This window comes from Camelina sativa, chromosome 15 (genome assembly GCF_030686135.1).
Source record: "Camelina sativa cultivar CO46 ecotype springtype chromosome 15, ASM3068613v1".
In the NCBI taxonomy this organism is placed as follows: domain Eukaryota; kingdom Viridiplantae; phylum Streptophyta; class Magnoliopsida; order Brassicales; family Brassicaceae; genus Camelina; species Camelina sativa.
In genome coordinates, this window is record NC_141894.1 from 28,804,263 (window position 1) to 28,824,434 (window position 20,172).

Below are 20,172 nucleotides of genomic sequence, written 5' to 3' on the forward strand. Positions count from 1 at the left end.
ACTTCAAGAAGTTACTTAATCATATTGGATTGCTACATTTCAAAGATTTCAAGTGATGTACTCAAGAGGGGGAGTAAAAGCGCGCTGCACTCTTTTTCCCTTAACCATGGTTTTTCCCACTGGATTTTCCTGGTAATGTTTTTAACGAGGCAACATCTCATATGCGCATTTGGAACTACATTTTTATAATGCTCATCCAAGGGGGAATGTTATGAATATATCTAGTATTATATGGATGCCCACTATCGGCCCATTAGTGGACTTGTAAACTCTAATATTGTATCCCTATATATATGTTGTATCCTGCGGATTAGAGAAGAATAAAAGCTAACAATTCGCTAAACCTTTTGTTCTAACACAATCATATTTTTTGATGAGCTATATATATATATATATATATATATATATATATATATATTAGTAAGCTGTAAATAAGAGATATATTTGTAAACTTCAAATTAAATCTCTTATTTACAGGTAAGGGGTCAGTACTTACCCCTTTCACTTCCTAAATGATTTGCTGAAGAGAAGTGTTGATGGTTTGGAGGTTTATGTTTTTGTTCTTCTCTCCTTGTACCTTCTAATCATAATTCCATTAGGTACTTGAAAATATCAAAAACCTATACAGTAAACGTACCCCACAAAGTACACGACAATCTATGTTTCTCATCACTATACAAAAAATTTCTCTATCATATAGTAATGAAAGGAACTGTAGATTATAAATATCAAAATCTATTAAACTCAGTTTAATCTCTTAATTCGAAATCAAGCTTGTTGGTATCGATTTATATTAAACTCTAGCATTTGCATCTCCCAATATTAACGATTTGATTAAGCACATCTAGAACAAAAATTAATTAGTTTATAGCATAGCAAAAAATAATAATATTTATATATATTATACTTTTGTAGATATCAGTATGATTTGGAGCATTTTGGGTCATCTATTCAGAGTTTCACATGTTATTTATAGAGTTACTTGGTGACGATAGAATTAGGTGTGGTATCGAATCGAATATTAGTATGTAGGTAAGGAATATCCCATTAAAGTGTCTTGTAGGTGTACTAATTTTTTTATGGTAGGAGAAGGGGAGAAAACCTCCCCCGAATTATTCAACAAAAACTAAGATTACACCCAAACATTGCGTGGTAAAGCAGTCTCATTCCCATCATCCAACAAAATTGCTCGGACGGGGTCAGGACAAGAAACCAAAAAGAGAAAACCCAAACTTAACGAAAACGCATAGTTTGCTAACCCATATGCCAGACGATTAGCTTTCCTATACACGTGTGTAACCCGGACTAACCAGTCCCTTATGATAAAGCCATGGCACAACTGGAACAGGAATGACAATGGATGAGCCTCGCTTATCCCTACCCGAAGAAAACCTACCACCAAATCTGAATCCACCTCCAGCTCAACTCGTCTTATCCCACGCTCCCACGCTATAACCAGCCCATAGTACACTCCCCACAATTTCGTCATCAGAGCCGAACAAATGCCGATATTCAGAGCAAAACCGCACACCCACTCTCCCCTCTCATCTTGAATAACCCCACTGGCCGTAGCCGGACCCAGATTTCCACGTGACGCCCCATCCGTAGAGACCTTAAACCAACCAACCCTTGGTTTTTTCCAACTTATCAGCTGTTCAACCGTACGCATGAACCTGTCGCCTTGCACCGAGATCATGAGCTTTTGTGACTTTGACAGCGAGCTCCATCAAGAATCTCACCTTATCCCGGCACATATGATATTCACCAAACACATTCTCACACCTCCATTTCCATCCCCACCAAGCTGCAACACTAAACAGAGTCGACCAGGAAGACCCACCTGCAATTGGTCGGTCTTGCAAATTACCAAACAACCATTCAAGCAGCGACTTAGCAAAGAACTCCGACTGCTTATCCCTCAGAACCAGCCTTAACCACACCCCGTGCATTGCAGGACAGTCCCACAACACATGTAAGATCGACTCCATAGCTCCATTAGACACCTGACACACCGCACTCTCACCCATATGTCTTTGTACCTGCTCCACATTCGTCATTAGGACTTGTTGACTAACCAACCATAAGAACAGTCAAACTCGTTCCGGCACCACCACTTTCCAAATCCGAGTATAAAACTGCGACATACACGGTCTCGGCACTATGTCTTGGCTCAGTACATAGTACACCGAACTCACCGTGAATCCTCCATTCGAGGTACTCATCCAAGACAAAGTGTCCTTCCTCCCTGGAACTCCATTGAGAACCACCGAATCAAGTTGTAACCGTATACCCACAGGCAGATACTGTTCAAGTTGCGACATATGCCAACCCACACCCTCTACCTAATACTCCTCTGCTCTCTTATACAGCTCGTCTTCCGGTACTGGAACTACCGCCAGCTGTACCAAGGCCTCCGTCCCCAACCATCTATCCAACCAGTACCGAATCGAGCGGCCATCCCCTGACACCCAGCCTAATCCCAACGAAAAACAACCTCTCTAAGGCCCACTCCCACACTCCGCCAAGTAGAAGATCAAGTACCCTTTGGAACAACCCAAAAGCCATCATGAACATCCCCACTCTATATTTACTCCGCAAAACTCGCGCCCAAAGATTCGTATGATCGTGTAAAAGTCTCCACCCGACCTTCACTAGGAGAGCTCTGTTCATGTCCCGTGTACCACGAAAACCCAAACCTCCCTCACATCGTGGTTGACACACTTGTTTCCATGCTACCATGTGTAATTTTTTGTTTCCACTGTACTCTCCCACAAAAATGATCTCGATAGCCTATCAAGGCTCTCTAACGTCAACGCAGGTAGGACAATAGAATTCATGGTGTGAAAAGCAATGGAAGAGAGAACTGCTTGTGTCAACGTTACTCTCCCCACCAAACTGAGACTCATGCCTTTCCAACCCGCTAACCGAGATGACACTCTCTCCAACACCTCCCGTACGTAGTCTTGTTAATCTCTTGTGAAAAACAGGCATCCCTAAGTACTTACCCAGATCCCTTGTACAGCCAATACCACTTGCCGCACTGATCAAACTCTCCATATCCCGACTAACATTGCTTGAAAAAAATATCTTAGACTTCTCCAAACTAATTAGTGTAGTTGTACTAATTAGTTTATATTGTTGTAATTTAGCGATTTTATGAATATATATTAGAGAAAATATAGATAGTATTATGATTTAATGGCGTTATGTTAGCACTAAATCGTCATATTCTTTCTTCTCATCTAAAAAAAATACTATCAAAACCGGATTTATAGCTTGAAAACTACATAAGTGTTATATGGTTTTGTGGAGTCCGATTGAATATATATTGCAAATCTGGAATATCATATTTTTCCTTATTTTATCGAGTAACTATATTTAACTTATTATTGTTGGGTATAATTTTATCTTCTCTATTAAATAAATAAATTTTATGGTTAGTTCGACAAACCCGATAAATCAAGAGAAGCAGAGAGAATATTCACAAAGATATTGGATAGAGTCAACTCATATTCTACACGACAAAGTCAATACAAGTCTGCCAATCTACTAAGAGGAAAGTTGCATGACCGAGTCTGTCAATGGGTTGAATGTCACGTGACTGAATCTGTCAATGGATTGAGAGTCACATGACCGACATTTTCACTGGGCCAAGAGCTGGTGACTAACTTTGTTTATGGGCTAAGAGCTCGTGACTAACTTTTTTTATGGGCTAAGAGCCCATGACTGACTTTAACAATAGGCGAGAATCTCACGACTAACTTTGTCAATGGACCGAGAATCTCGCGACTGACTTTGTTAATGGGCCGAAAGTCACATGACTGGATCTGTTAATAGACCAAGAGTCTAATGACCGACTTTACCAGTGGACCAAGAGTCTCGAGACCGACCCTATCATAGATAGAGTCGGCAAGCCCAAGACATATCCTAAGGGATTAGGGTAGCAGAATCTTTGTATAAAAGGAGAGCGGCCTCCACGAGAGACATCAGCGAGAACAAAGCAAGAGACCTAAAACACAAGACATGCGACTCAACTCTAGAACGCGGCGAGGGTTTATAGGTTGATTAGCTGTACCTTGAATTCTTGTATTTGAGCTCGAGATTTGGATCAATAAAAACAATTATTCAACATCTGTTTCTTGTTTCTGTAGTCTTTAAACGAATCAATTACTTTTGTCCAAACAATTAGCGCTAGAAGGAGGGCCTAGAGTAATCTACATGAGATGACGGGAAACAGAAGTGAAACGACTAATGCCGACGCGACTTTAACCGCTCAGCTGGAAGTCCTGACTGCTAGGATGAATGAGACAGTGCAGAAGCTGACGCAGATCAAGGCCAATAATGCTAGGCTACGGGAGGAGAACACCTTGTAAGTTTAGAAACAAAGAGAGAATAAACGGTTTGAGTGTAGAACAAGAGAGTTTAGTTTGATCGAGAGAGAGTATGAAAGTGAGAGTGTGAGAGAGAAAGTGTAGAAGAAGAAAATAACTTCTTACTTGATTTAGTTCATGGTTACAATCCTAATATAGACATAAAGCTAGAGAATATTTTATACAAGATGCTACACGATTTACATGATGAAAGTGACCTCTAGGACTCTTAACACAACATGTGACTAATGGTTGACTTCTCTCCTCCCATTTGCTTCAAGACGCCAACGGTTATATGAGAAGGATCTAGAGACAATGCTTGAACCTCACATAAGTCTTGTAAGACTTCGAGTGGGCTTCTACACAAGGTTGTACGGATGGCCCGGTGGAGGTTGTACGGACGGCCCGGTGGAGGTTGTACGGACGTGGCTGTACGGACATGGTGATCATAATCCCAATTTATACTCCCCCTCAAGCTTAGTCATTGGACCCCATGACACAAGCTAGAACCATTGATCACCTACCTCATTAAAAACCTTAGTATAGAAAACCACTTGGGAAAAACTATACTTAAGGGAAAAAGAGTGTAGGCTATCAAGGTTTGGTGAGGTCCATGAGTCCAAGCTTTGAGTGTAGGTACTCACATACTTGAGGGCTTGCTGCCTTGGTGAATACATCGGCCAGTTGCTCGGAGCTCTCGGTGTGGCAAGGAAGGGTTACGCCTAGTTGGATTTGCTCTCGGACTTTGTGACAATCAACCTTAATATGCTTCGTTCTCTCGTGGAATACCGAGTTGGTTGCGATATGAATGGCTGCTTCATTATCACAATGCATCGTGATAGGCTTCGTGATGTCGACTCCAAGGTCTTTAAGTAGATTCTTGAGCCACATCAGTTCGGTAGTCAGCTTGCGCATCGCTCTATATTCGGACTCAGCCTGGATAGGGACACCACCTTCTGTTTCTTGCTCTTCCATGTGACTAGGTTGCCTCCAAGGAAGGTACAGTAGCCGCTTGTTGATCTACGGTCTCCTTTGTCTCTTGCATAGTCCGCATCACAATATCCTACGAGCTCCGTGTTGTTATTGCACCCCATCCATATTCCTTGGTCTGGTGATCCTTTGATATACTTGAGAATCCGGTTGACTATGTTCCAAAGGTGCACCTTCGGAGCTTGCATATGCTGACTGGCCTGGTTCACAGCAAAACAAATATCTGGTCTAGTGATAGTTAAGTAAATGAGCTTACCAACCAAACGCCTATATTGTGTTATATTCTTGAACGGTTGGTCTTTGGCCTCCCCCTCATGGCAAACCTTGTAGTTCTCATCCAATGGTGTAGTGACTGGTCTTGATCCAAGCTTTCCTACTTCATTTAAGAGATCAATAGCATATTTTCTTTGAGTTAGAAATAAACCCTCTTCCGAGCGACACACTTCTATCCCTAAGAAATATTTCAACTCACCAAGGTCCTTAATATCAAAAACTGACTTTAAATATGTCTTAGTTTCTTGAATCCCTACCGTGTCATTCCCGGATATGATGATGTCATCAACATATACAAGAATGACAATGATACCTTGGTCGCTTTGGTATGTGAAAAGTGTGTGGTCAGATTCTGATCTCTTGAATCCACGCTTGGTCAAGGTCGAGCTTAGCTTGTGATACCACGCCCTTGGCGATTGCTTCAACCCATAGATTGCTTTGTTGAGTTTGAACACTTTGCCCGGGCTAACCGTGTCTTTAAGGCCAGGTGGTGGTCTCATGTAGACTTCGTCCTCCAATTCTCCTTGTAGAAACGCATTCTTAACGTCCATCTGCCACAGTTCCCATTTCAAGTTGACTGCTAAGGAGAGAACTACACGGATTGTGTGTGGTTTGGCTACCGGAGCAAACATATCCCTAGAGTCTTCCCCGTACGTTTGCGTGAAGCCTCTCGCCACAAGCCGTGCTTTGTACCGTTCAATCTCCCGTCACTTCGATATTTGATCTTGAAGATCCATTTAGATGTAACGTATTGCCTTCTTTCCTTTAGGTAGATCCGCCTCGTCCCAAGTGTGGTTTTTCTCCATGGCCATTCTTTCGTCTTGAACTACATCACGCCAAACCTTGTGTTCTTTAGCCTCATCATAGGTCTGTGGAATCCAGTTTTTGTCAATATGGCCAAGGAAGACTTGGTGATCCTTAGGAAGATGAGCAAGGGAACGCACGGCTTGAATAGGGTATGCAACGGCCATGTTGTTGTAGTCAAAACGATTGTGCTGTGAGGCAATACGTTGGCTGCGTCGTAATGGTGTTACGGCGAGGCGTTGGCTACGTCTTAGTGGAATGACCTCCTCATGATCATTGTCCTCAGGATCATCTTCTTTAGCTTCATCTTCTTCAGCCTCATGATCAATGGTTTCTTCCGGATGATCCACATCATCAAGGTTGTGCGAGTTGAGCTCTTCATCATTTGAATGATTTGTTGGATCGAGTTGAGGTTGAGGTTCCCTGGAGCTGCTTTCGATAGTAGGTTGAGACTCTCCTGGTGGGTTTAGCTCAGGTGAATGATGGGCATCCCGATCGTTTGTGACCCCTAGTCGCTCGAGGATGATCCGGAGGTTCGTTGCCCGATCAGATGTGGGGTTTGGTAGATCGCGTAGGTCTTCCCAATTTTTCTTCTTGTAATATCCTTGAGATTCCACGAACTTCACATCTCAAGAGACTAAAACTCTTTTAGCTTCATGATCATAGCACTTATACCCTTTTTGAGTAGTAGAATATCCAATGAACATTGCTTTGGTGCTTTTAGCCTCAAGTTTGTCGCGTAATTCACCTGGTCTCAACACAAAACATGTACAACAAAAAACACGTAAGTGATCGAATGTAGGTTTTTCTTTATTTAGTACTTCAAACGGAGAGACATCTTGTAGAATATTGGTGGGAATGCGGTTAATAAGATAGCAAGCGGCAAGAACTGCGTCTCCCCAAAACCTCCGAGGAACGTTGGTGTGAAACATCATAGACCGAGCGACTTCCATAAGATGTCTATTCTTTCGTTCGGCCACACCATTTTGTTGTGGGGTGTAAGGGCAGCTGGTTTGGTGAATGATTCCATGGTTGGTCAAGTGCTGTTTGAAGGCATGACTAGTGTATACACCACCATTGTCCGACCTTAAGATCTTAATCCTAGCATTGTAATGGTTAGTCACATAATTTTGAAAACTTATAAATGCTTCAAGAACTCTATCCTTAGTAGGAAGAAGAGTTAACCAAGTATATTTAGACTTCTCATCAATAAAAGTGACAAAATACTTTTGATTTTCTCTAGACAAGCATGGAGAAGTCCACACATCCGAGTGAACTAAATCAAAACAATTCTCATAAATAGTTAAAGACTTTGGGAAAATAGTTTTGCAATGTTTACCAAGAACACAAGCCTCACATTCATTGTTTTTAAAAGAAATACTTGGAAACATAATTTCTAAGGCACGAGAATGAAGGTGTCCTAATCTAGCATGCCATATAGCATTGTTTGCTTTAATAGAAACTGAACTAAAACACGATGCTTTAAAGGAAGATAGATTTAAGTCTTCAAGAACATATAAGTCACCCTTGGAACCTCCTTGTCCAAGAACTTGACTGGTCTCAATATCCTGAAAATGCACATTGTTAGGACCAAAGATAGCATAACAGTTTAAATCGGTAGTGGCTCGTTTAACCGAGAGTAAGTTAGAGGTAAAGTTAGGCATATAAAACGCTTGAGTTGTCTTATCAAATAACTTTAGATTACCAATTCCTAGCCCTGGGCATTCGGGTTACCCGTTCGGGTTCGGGTATTACCCGTTCGGGTTCGGGTTAATGGGTAATGGAAAATAGAACCCATTCGGATATTTTACTATGTTTGGGTTTGGTTCGGTTAGGGTAGTACCGGATTCGGGTCGGTTTGGGTTACAATTTTCAGAACCAGAAAAAAACTCGAAAAATGGGTTCTATTCGGTTTCGGGTAAAGTGTACCCGAACTCAACGAAAACCCGAACCGAAACCCGAACTACACCTGAAATACATGAAAAAATCTGCATTTTACCATCCTAAATCTGCAGTTTACCATCCAAAATCACATAACTAATGAAAACATAGAATATAACTCCAAATTTAACATCCAAAAACTGAAAGAGATAGAAAAGTGATAAGTGATAACAAATTCAAGTTGCTGAAAGAGTGAAAGCAAAGAAGAGTTTAGATGTGAAAGTGCAACATAGAAAATTAGAAATAGAAGATAGAAAGTAGAAACTTGGTGATTGATGTCTTTGATTTGAAATTTCCTGAAACAAAATGAAACAAATATCAATAACAACAATGAGAATAATGACAAATACAAAGAGTAGAGAGTAGAGACTATATAGTATATACTTAAACTAACCATTCAAAGTTCAAACTATAAAGATCATCTGGGTGACTCATTCTCAAGATTAGCTGTCCAAATGCGTGAATTCAGGTTCATACTCTATAAAAAAAAATGTAAACCGTAAGAACAATCAAAATCATATTCAAAATTGTAGAAAGAGTTAAACAATAAAAATAAAACTTACCTCTCAAAAGTTCATCATCATGCTCAACTTCCGAAAGCAAATGTTCTACTGTGGAGACTCCTTTTTCATTGATATAAATTTCAGCTTTTAGCCATTGCTCGGTGCAGATCAACACTTCTATCATTTTGTGTGTTAAACAGCTCCTATACGGTTCTAAAATTCTACCACTAGTGCTAAACGCAGATTCAGAGGCTACTGAAGACACTTGCATTGCAAGTATGTCCTTAGCAATTAGAGACAAAATCGGATACTTCCCACTGTTAACCTTCCACCAAGATAACAAATCATATTTTGTACCTTTAAGAATACTTGGTTTCTCCACATTATCTTTCAAGTAAATTTCCAACTCATTAGAGGAGCTGTAAATTACCTTTTCCATCAGCATCTCATCAAATACGTTTTCCATGTCAACAATATCTGCTTTCTGACAAAAATCCGGTGTAACTTGCTCTCGGGTCTGCGAATGGGAAGATGATCCATGTGACTGAGAAGATGAACCAGTCTTGTTTAGTAAACTGTTTCTACTGTACTTATCATACAAGTCCTTCAAGATACTATTCAAATCATCTAAAAGATGCACAGACTCCATACTGCCTTTCCCATACAAAGCATCGAAACACTGCTCAGCAAATTTTGTTTTCTTTCTAGGATCAAAAACACTTGCTACTATCACCAGCCTATTCATTTCAACTTGATCTCCAAATGGATCCCAATACTTTGCCAACTTTGTTAACATAGACAAAGCTTTCTTTTTCAAAGGGTCTTCAGGATTTGTACTTGTAGTTAACTCACTCAGGTTCTTAGTAACAGAAACTATCTCATTGTAGAGTTTATGAGAGGCAACCGTATTTGAAGCAGAAAGAACCAATGTGGACTTATAAAATAGGACAAGAGTAGAAACCAACCTCTCAACTTCATCAAAATCAGATGGCATTGGTGGTCCAATCCTTTTCGTTCCATCCACCTTTTCTAGAAAATAATCGTTATACACTTTATCTTCAGCCTCCATCCTCTCAAATGCCAACCTAAACTTCAAAGCTTGATCTAACATGAGGTAAGTCGAGTTCCATCTTGTTTTCACATCCAAAGGTACACTTCCCCTTTTAATCTTCACTGCCTCAAGTCGCAAATCAAATGTTTTGAGTCTGTTTGTTGTAGCTCTCACATACTGAATACCATTTCGAATTCTAGCCACACTATTGTCGACCTCTTGTAAACCTTCTCTCACAACCAAATTCAATATGTGCGTAGCACACCTCAAATTCATATACTTACCTTTCAATATCAATGCATCATCTCCAATGTTCTTCATAGCTTTCTTAAATTTAGTCATAGCAGAACTATTTGCTGTAGCATTATCTACTGTGATGCAGAACACTTTCTATATATCCCACTCGACTAGACACTGAAGGAGAACATTATAGATTGTTTCACCCTTATGATCATCAACACTCTTGAATCCTATGACCATCTTCCTTAACTTCCACATAGCATCCACAAAATGAGCAGTTATTACCATATAACTCGCTCCAGTAGTTGTTGAAACCCATATGTCCGTAGTCAATGACAACCTCTGTTGGTTCTGCCCAAGAATCTTCTTCATAGCTGCTTTCTTATTGACATAAATCTCCATAATATCTCTCGATGCTGTCCTCCTAGAATGAGGTTTATACATTTGAGCCTTGGAGCAGAAATGTCTCCAACCCAAGCACTCTACAAATGATAAGGGTAGCTCTGCAAGTACTATCAACTCATTGGTAGCCTCTCTAAATATTGCTTCTGAAACTTTAACTGCCCTAAGACTACCACCAGCACCATCAGAAGTAAAAACAGTTTGAGTTGGATCATTACCGTTAGCATCTTTCCATACCTTGTATTGTTTGCAGAACAATTTGAGATGCTTCTTCATTGTAGAAGTCCCATTTTTAGTCTCACAAGCCAAGTTTCTCCCACAGTAATGGCATTCGCATTTGTCCTGCTTTGGTCCCTTCTTGGTGAAGTGATCCCAAACCCATGATCTTGTGTTCATCTTCTTACCAGAACTATTACCTCCTCCATCGTCACTAACTCTCTCTTTCCTCTTCCTCTTATTTTCAGAACCAGAGTTTGAACATCATCATCGGATTCAGAATCGGATCCACTTAGTTCAACTTCAACATTATCATCGGGAGGATTTGGCTCAGAAGAAGACGCCATCTGCATTTTAAAAACACAAACAAACCAATTAATCTTTACTCTTTAGAATCGTAAATCAATTGATTAAGAAAATTACAAAACCAGTAACAACTATGAACTAACAACAACACAAGAGATGACAAAATTAGTAACAAATCTAAAACAAAACAAGAAGATGACAATCAAATCTAGTAACAATCTAGAGATAAAAATCAACTAAATAATCTAATTAGTAATGTCGAGAAATCGTTTAACAAAAAGCAATTACCAATTAGCAATCAAATTTAGCAATCGATTTTAACACAAATCAATTCAAAAATCTAATTTTGTTTGTCGTTTGAATCAAAAGAATAACAGAACTGAGAGAAAGAAGAAGAACCCTAAAAAATCAGAAGTCATACCTCTGAGTGATTTCGCGACAAGGCTGACGGTGGTGAGTTTATCTCCTTCGACGGCGATGATAAGGTCTCCGCGGAGTTAGAAGCAGGTAGGGTTTCCAGGTTTGTCTCTGGAATTTAGAATAGATGAAAAATTTATATCGAATCAAAACTCGAGAGATTTTAGGAAACTCAATCGACAAAGAATTACAAAACAAAAGGTAACCCTAATACTTTAAATGCTTCATATGTCGAGAGAGTGTTATGTTGCTCGGTCCGTGGGTACCCGAATGGGTATCGGGTATTACCCAACCCTAACCCAAACCCACGGGTTCTGGAAAATAGAACCCAATAGGGTTTTATAGCTATACCCGAACCCACCCCGAACCCAGTTTTTCGGGTTGGGTTCCGGGTTGGGTAATCGGGTTCGGATTTTATGCCCAGGGCTACCAATTCCTTTAACTGGAACTCTCTCACCATTAGCTATAATCACATTTCCATTGGCCGGTTTAATTTCACTAATTAGCCTAGAGTCACTAATCATATGATGCGAAGCTCTGGAATCAACTATAAGCGGTTTAGTTTGATTTAAAGCAAGATAGGAGTTACCGGAGTTCTCTTTGAGGGCCTTAATGAGAGCATCGAGGTCAGACTTCCTCACTATGTTAGAGTTGGCGGCCAGGGCGGTTCTGTTCACATCCGAGACTCGCTAGTTTGGCTCGGCACTCGGCTGCTCCATGGTCGCTTGATGTGCTCTTGGGGCTCCACGATTGTTCATCGACCGGTTAGCTCGAAGATGTGGATGGAGAATCCAGCACTGATTCTTGAAATGACCCGGCTTCTTGCAATGATTACACACTGGAGGATTCTTGTCTTCACCTCGATAGTAGCCCTTGTTAGTGGTCGCTACTTCAGCCTTGTTAGCGGTTACAAGCTCCCCCTTGCTTCCAAACAGCCCCATGGAGCCATGCTCCTTTTGAATCTGGCTGCATACATCCTCTAGGCTAGGAAGCTTGTCCGACCTCAAAATATGTTTGATGAGGTCATTGTAGGACGAATTCAGTGTGAGATGAAGGCCAAACACCTTGTCTTGCTCTCGCCTTTCGTTCAGTATGGTTGGATCGAGTGTGGCTGGCCTAAGCATCTCAAGCTCAGCCCAAAGAGACCTAAACTTTCCAAAGTGTTTGGTGAACTCCATGTCTTCTTGGCTTAGGTTGTTGATAGCCCTTTGATCTCAAATACTCGGTTTAAATTGGTGGTATTGCCAAACACATTTTGCAATGTGTCCCATAGATCCTTATCCGTCTCGCAATATGAGTATGCCTCGAGTATTGGAGCATCAAGAGAGTTTTGGATGATAGCAAGCACACTTTGGTCTTCTTGAAACCACTTGTCTTCACCGCTTGTGACCGCTTCTTTGCCGTCTTTGGTAGGCTCTTCCTTGGGAGCCTCACTTGTGGTAATATGGGTCCAAAGCCCTCGGCCGCATAGTGCCGTCTTTGTGGTTCTTGCCCACAACAAGTAGTTCTCTCATTTGAGAGTAACTGGAACAATCAAGGTCTTGGTCCCTTCCATGGAGATTTGTCTGCTGGTCAATAGTATTACCCAACGGTTAAAGAGAAAAGACTTTTGCGAATGAAGAAGAAGTAGAAAGAGAAGAAGGAGCGAAAGTGAGTGATGAACGTAGGTTTTAGAATGAGGAGCAACAAGACTCTGATACCATGTAAGTTTAGAAACAAAGAGAGAATAAACGGTTTGAGTGTAGAACAAGAGAGTTTAGTTTGATCGAGAAAGAGTATGCAAGTGAGAGTGTAAGAGAGAAAGTGTAGAAGAAGAAAATAACTTCTTACTTGATTTAGTTCATGGTTACAATCCTAATATAGACATAAAGCTAGAGAATATTTTATACAAGATGCTACACGATTTACATGATGAAAGTGACCTCTAGGACTCTTAACACAACATGTGACTAATGGTTGACTTCTCTCCTCCCACTTGCTTCAAGACGCCAACGGTTATATGAGAAGGATCTAGAGACAATGCTTGAACCTCACATAAGTCTTGTAAGGCTTCGAGTGGGCTTCTACACAAGGTTGTACAGATGGCCCGGTGGAGGTTGTACGGACGGCCCGGTGGAGGTTGTACGGACGGTGGTTGTACGGACATGGTGATCATAATCCCAATTTATACACCTCGCTGGTGACAGCAGGAAGAATTTTTACTGAAGCAAGCTCAAGATTTCGTGGCGTGCAAGTCAATCGGATGCAAGATCTCAACACGACTCCTAGAACTACTCGAACGACGTCCACGACTGAAGATGGACGACTGGAGACTCCACGGCAGGAGAATAACGGAGAAAACCCTAGCATAAGGCAAACCCATGAAAATCTTATCCAAGAAGAAAACATGGATCACCAACGAACTGTTAACACACCACACGTAACAGGAGTTGAACATGAACCATACGCCAAGTCAGCTGAACCCACCTACTTGGAAGCTATGCTTACAAAACGCTTGGGTGCAGTAGAAGCTATGATTGAACGACTGCCAGGAATGGCTCCACCGATCCGAAAGAGCAACTTGCACTCGTATGCTGATACACCCTTTTCTGATGAAATTGCACTCACCGAGATGCCAAGAAACTTCTCGTTACCAACTATGAAGATGTATGATGGAACAACCGACCCGGATAACCACATAGCACAATACAAAAAACGAATGTTCAAGACGGCCATCCAAAAAGAGTGTAGGGAAGCTACTATGTGCAAGGGTTTTGGCTCAACCCTCACGGGTGCAGCACTTCAGTGGTTTATCAACTTGCCAAACGGCTCAATCAACTCGTTTGCATCGTTGACAGATCTCTTCGTTGAGCAATTCGCAAGCAGCAGGAACCTGGAGAAGACATCAGACGACCTTTACGAGGTACGACAGAAGAAAGATGAATCATTGCGTGCCTATGTGGGACGCTTCAACAAGGAAAAAGTATCGATACCCAGTTGCAACATGTCAACCGCCATCTCTGCATTCAAAAGAGGCTTACTCCCTGACGGTGATTTGTACAAGGAACTTACGAAGTACCAGTGCAGAACAATGGAAGATGTGCTCTCACGTGCGTGGGCACAAATAAAGTGGGAGGAAGATTCGGTTTATCGCCAGCGACGTTCACCACGATCTGATTCCCGTATGGTGTGAAACGAAAGATCGAGTAGGGATGATAAGCCTTACCAAAGACATCGTGACGAAAACACCAAGATTGGAAGAAGGAACACACATCAACGATTGAGCGGAGCTGAAGACGAAAGGCCTAAATCAACAACATGGCCAGATATTAGCAACCTCTCAATCTCTCATACACATTTAGTCGGTGTATGAAAGGAGATAGGTGGAACCGTTAGATGGCCTCCAAAGATGAAAGCACTTGACAGTAGGCGTGACACCTCGAAGTGGTGTGAGTTCCACAACGATCACGGCCACTAAACAGAAGATTGCATCTCATTGAGAATGGAAGTGAACGAGCTGCTGAAAAAGGTCACTTGGGGGAATATTTGTCTGATAGAACCCGCAATCGCATGGATGGCGAGAGCAACAAGCAAACAGCAATTGAAAACGCTCCAGTTTCGCCTCCAAAACATGATCGAGTCATCAATGTTATCTCTAGAGGATCAGAGATAAGTGGGATAACTCAATCAGCTGCGAAAATAAACACTGGAGCTGTCAAGAATTCTCAAAATAGAGGACACGCTACGAAAGGCGATACACTGTCATACACCATAACTTTTATGACTGATGAAAGCAGTGTACCAACCCTGCATCACGATGCTTTAGTCATACAGCTGAGGGTGGCTAACTGTTTCATGAAAAGGATATTAATCAACAATGGAAGCTCAACTAACATCCTTTATATGCAAACATATAAGGAGTTGGGTCTCGACGAAGGAGAACTTACACGAAAATCTATTCCATTAGTAGGGTTTAGTGGTGAGGTCAACTAGAGTATTGGCGAACTGACGCTTCCAGTGTATGCAGAGGGAGTTAACAAACACACTAATTTTTTGGTAGTAGATTGTGCTTCGGCTTATAACGCTATTATGGGGCACCCTTGGATTCATGACATGGGAGCTATTCCATCGACTCTACATCAGACTATCAAATTTCCCACCCCATGGGGAGTGAAAGAGATAGTAGGGGAACAAGAAAGTTCACGTTCATGCTATCAAACTACCTTAAAAGGTAAGGTCAACAGTTATAGCAATTACAGAGGCTACCGCTGGTACCTCACAGGGAAGAACCAGAGGTGGAACAGTTGAATGAGATGCCATTACTCGAAGACGATCCTGACAAGTGGGTGAACGTGAGTTCAAAACTAGCAGCCGACATACAAAAGAGGCTTATCGACTTCCTTCGATCAAACGCCAGCTGCTTTAAATCTTCAAACAAAACAATTGTGAAACTATTGAAGAAACGTCTGGAAAAGTCTAAAGGAAAGTGGGTAGAAGAGCTTCCAGGCATGTTGTGGGCTTACCTCACCATCACTAAGTCACCGACTTACAAAACACTATTTTATCTAGTGTATGGGATGGAAACAGTAATGCCATGTGAAGTAGGCGCGACTACAGCACAAACCTAGCACCCTAACTTGCAGAAAAACGAAGAGTTGTTGAGTCTCGATCTCGATCCTCTAGACGTGAAACGAGAAGCAGCAAAAGTCAAAAATTGGTGTTATCAACAGGAAGTGGCTAGAAGCTACAACAAAAATGTCAGGACGCGGACATTCCAAGTAGGAGACTGGGTCTTGCGATGTACCTTTCAAAATACAAGGGAACAAGGAGCTGGGAAACTCTTTCCCACTTGAGAAGGTCCTTACAAAATCATTGAAGTGCGTGGGTCAGGAGCTTATAAGTTGCAAAACAAAGAAGGGAAGAATCTTACCAATAGTTGGAACACTTTGACTAATGACGAGGTTTGAGTTTTGATAAGATTTATGGTGTTTAATTATTATTAATTTGTGTTTTTCTTCGATTATGGAGTTTCATGAACATTAGTCCCAAGTTATGGACAATGTTTTCAATAAAAATTGGGCTTTTTGATTTACAAAGCAAGTCTTGCAGTGAGTGGCAATGTCACGAGCGTTAGCCCTCTAAGATAATGCGTGTGATACTATCACTTGAAAATGTCATGAGCATTGAAAAAGTAGCATGTGCGTGTCGTAGACACGAGACGTGGATCTGTGTCATGAACATGAAGATAATGTCGCGAGCATATAAATAGTGTCACAATCACATGACGTATGTAATGCCATGAGCATGTGAACGGTGCTATGAGCACAAGGCATAAACAATGTCATGAACATTGTTATTAAAGAAGTGAGCACGTGACAGTTGTGGAACACCTGACTGTCTCGAGCACAAGATACAAACGATGTCATTAACATTATTATTAAAGAACTATGTATGTGATAGTTATGAAACACCTGGCTGTCACGACCACAAGACAACACAAATGTGTCATGAACACAAGACACAAAAAATGTATTGAGCATTCTGATTTCGAAAATAATCTTGTGACTATAATGGGCACAAGACATGAATTTGTGTCATGAACACATAAATAATGCCATGAGCATTGTTACTGCAAAAAGCGAGCACATGACTGTCATGAACCACTTGATTGTCACGAGCACAGGGTATAAATAATATGTCACGAGCACGAGATTTAAATGTGTCACGAACACAAAACATAAACGACGTCAAAAACATCGTTATTGAAGAACATAAAAGCACGTGACAGTTATGGAACACCTGACTGTCACAAGAAACGAACATAAAAATTTCATGAACATTGTTTATGTAAGAAGAAACACATGACAGTTAAGGTCGTGACAGTTAAGAAACACCTTATTATCACGAGCACATAACATAAACAATGTCACGAACATTGTTTATTAAAGAGGAGCATGTGACAGTTACGAAACACCTGACTGTCACGACCACAAGATATAAATAATATGTCATAAACATTAAAGTTAAAGAAAGAAAGAAAGAAAGCACATGACTAGTTATGGAACACTAGACTGTCACGCGCACAAGACAATAATTTGTGTCATAAGCAACCATGTGATTGTCGAGAGCACAAGACTCACGCGATGAGCGCATGACATGAACGATGTTATGAACACGCGACATGAATAGCAGCAGTCACACGTGATACAAATAGCAGCAGAGGCGTGCGACATGAACGATCTCTTGAGCACGTAACGATGCGTGATATAGGCAATGTCGTGAGCATACAACGCGAATCGTGTCACGAGCACAAAATATTGACAATGTCATGAACATTGTTACTAAAGAAGCGAGCACGTGACAGTTATGGAACACCTGACTGTCACGAGTGCAAGACGTGAACGATGTCGAGAACGCATGACATAAATGGTGTTAGGAGCGCATGACGTAACTAATATCCTGACCACACGACATGAACGATGTCAAGAACTCACGACATAAATGCTGTTAGGAATACATGACATGACTAATTCCCTGAGCACACGATAGGAATCGCGTCATGAGCGCAGTACGTAAACAATCATGATGACATGATGTTGTGAGCACGAAACTCATGCCATGAGCATGTAACCTAAGCAGTCTCATTAACATGTGACATGATTGGTGTCGGAAGCACGTGACATGAACAACATCATGAGGGCAAAACAATCATGTGACACGACACAAAGCAGTGGATGTGCCAAGGCAAGGGATATAAACAGTGCCACGAAGACGAGGCCCATATAATGTCATGTTCACAAGACTTAAACAATGTCTTGCGCCTGAGGTATAAGTCATGTCAAGAGACAAATCATGTCATGAATGTGAGACCTAAATTGTGTCTCAGGCACAAGGTAGGAAATTGTCGTCATGTACATCCTCACATGTGGAGGTTATCGTAAGGTAATAGATTGTTATCACGTTCAAAATCAATGTCACATACAAGTCTTATCACTGAAAAGAATGTCATAACCTATAAATGGTCATGATACATAAAGTCAAGTACAAAAACAATTCCCGCCAGAGAATGTTAAAGACTCCACATTGTCTCTACACAGTCACTATTCGATAAAGCTACTATGGAGACATCACAAGCCATTGCAAATCATTCCAAAAGATACATGACTTCGAGATTTCGTTGGCTGGAAAAATACCATTGTTTCTAACTACTCTCTAAATTCTTACTAAGAAAATAGAGAGTGGGGGCAAACTGTTGGATATAATTTTATCTTCTTTATTAAATAAATAAATTTCATGGTTAGTTCGACAAACCCAATAAATAAAGAGAAGCAGAGAGAATATTCACAAAGATATTGGATAGAGTCAACTCATATTCTACACGACAAAGTCAATACAAGTCTGCCAATCTACTAAGAGGAAAGTCGCATGACCGAGTCTGTCATTGGGTTGAATGTCACGTGACTGACTCTGTCAATGGATTGAGAGTCACATGACCAACATTTTCACTGGGCCAAGAGCTGGTGACTAAATTTGTTTATGGGCTAAGAGCTCATGACTAACTTTGTTTATGGGCTAAGAGCTCGTGACTGACTTTAACAATAGGCGAGAATCTCGCGACTGACTTTGTCAATGGACCGAGAATCTCGCGATTGACTTCGTCAATGGGCTGAAAGTCACATGACTGGATCTGTTAATAGACCAAGAGTCTAATGACCGACTTTACCAGTGGATCAAGAGTCTCGAGACCGACCCTATCATAGATAGAGTCGGCAAGCCCAAGACATATCCTAAAGGATTAGGGTAACGGAATCTCTGTATAAAAGGAGAACGGCCTCCACGAGAGACATCATCGAGAACAAAGCAAGAGACCTAAAACACAAGACACGCGACTCAACTCTAGAACGTGGCTAGGGTTTATAGATTGATTCGTTGTGCCTTGAATTCTTGTATTTGAGCTCGAGACTTTGATCAATAAAAATAACTATTCAACATCTGTTTTTTGTGTAGACTTAAACGAATCGATTACTTTTGTCCAAACAGTTATTTTGTGCAAATATGTAAGAATCAATTTTGTAAATAAAGTTTTAAATAATTTAAATTTCAAGGGTACAAAACCAAAATATATATATAGATGTTTGCAAGAGAATTTAAGTTCACACTTATCAACTAAGGTTTCTCCCTCTACAAAAAAAAAAAACCATGATTTTTGAATTTCGTTTTTTTTTAATTGTCAATTTTTTTTACTTCTTCCTTTTCTTAATTTCTTTTGAATTTGAACAACTTATATTTTATTTAAAATTTTACAGATGTTACTCTTCATCATATTGTGCATGCATGTTAAACAGGTAAAATGTGGAAGTTGCGTACTTTAATACAAGATTAAATTTTCTTTTATCACTTATACAAGAGTAAATTATTTTACTTTATTGGGCATCTAAAAAAATATATAATAGGTAAAATAGTTGGTGTATTGAGAATGAGTTTTTTTTCTTTTTCTTTTTTCTTTGTCTTATGAGTTTTATGAGAATTATAAGATAATATTGGCTAAGATTGTCGGAGGAGCTAGCTTCACTAACCGGCGGATTAGTTTTATTAGAATCGCCTCTAAGATCATTCGAGCAATCAAGATTCATAACAGTCGTCATAGTTGGACGGAAGTATGACTGTATGAGCCTCAGTA

General features: G+C 40.6%; 1 protein-coding gene across 1 annotated transcript; it reads left to right on the plus strand.

The window, feature by feature from the left end:
* Positions 1-13,755: 13,755 nt before the first annotated feature.
* LOC104748823 (uncharacterized) lies at positions 13,756-14,685 on the plus strand. The gene has a single exon (XM_010470408.1). It carries the CDS (start codon positions 13,756-13,758, stop codon positions 14,683-14,685), a length of 930 nt encoding a protein of 309 aa, XP_010468710.1.
* Positions 14,686-20,172: the final 5,487 nt, after the last annotated feature.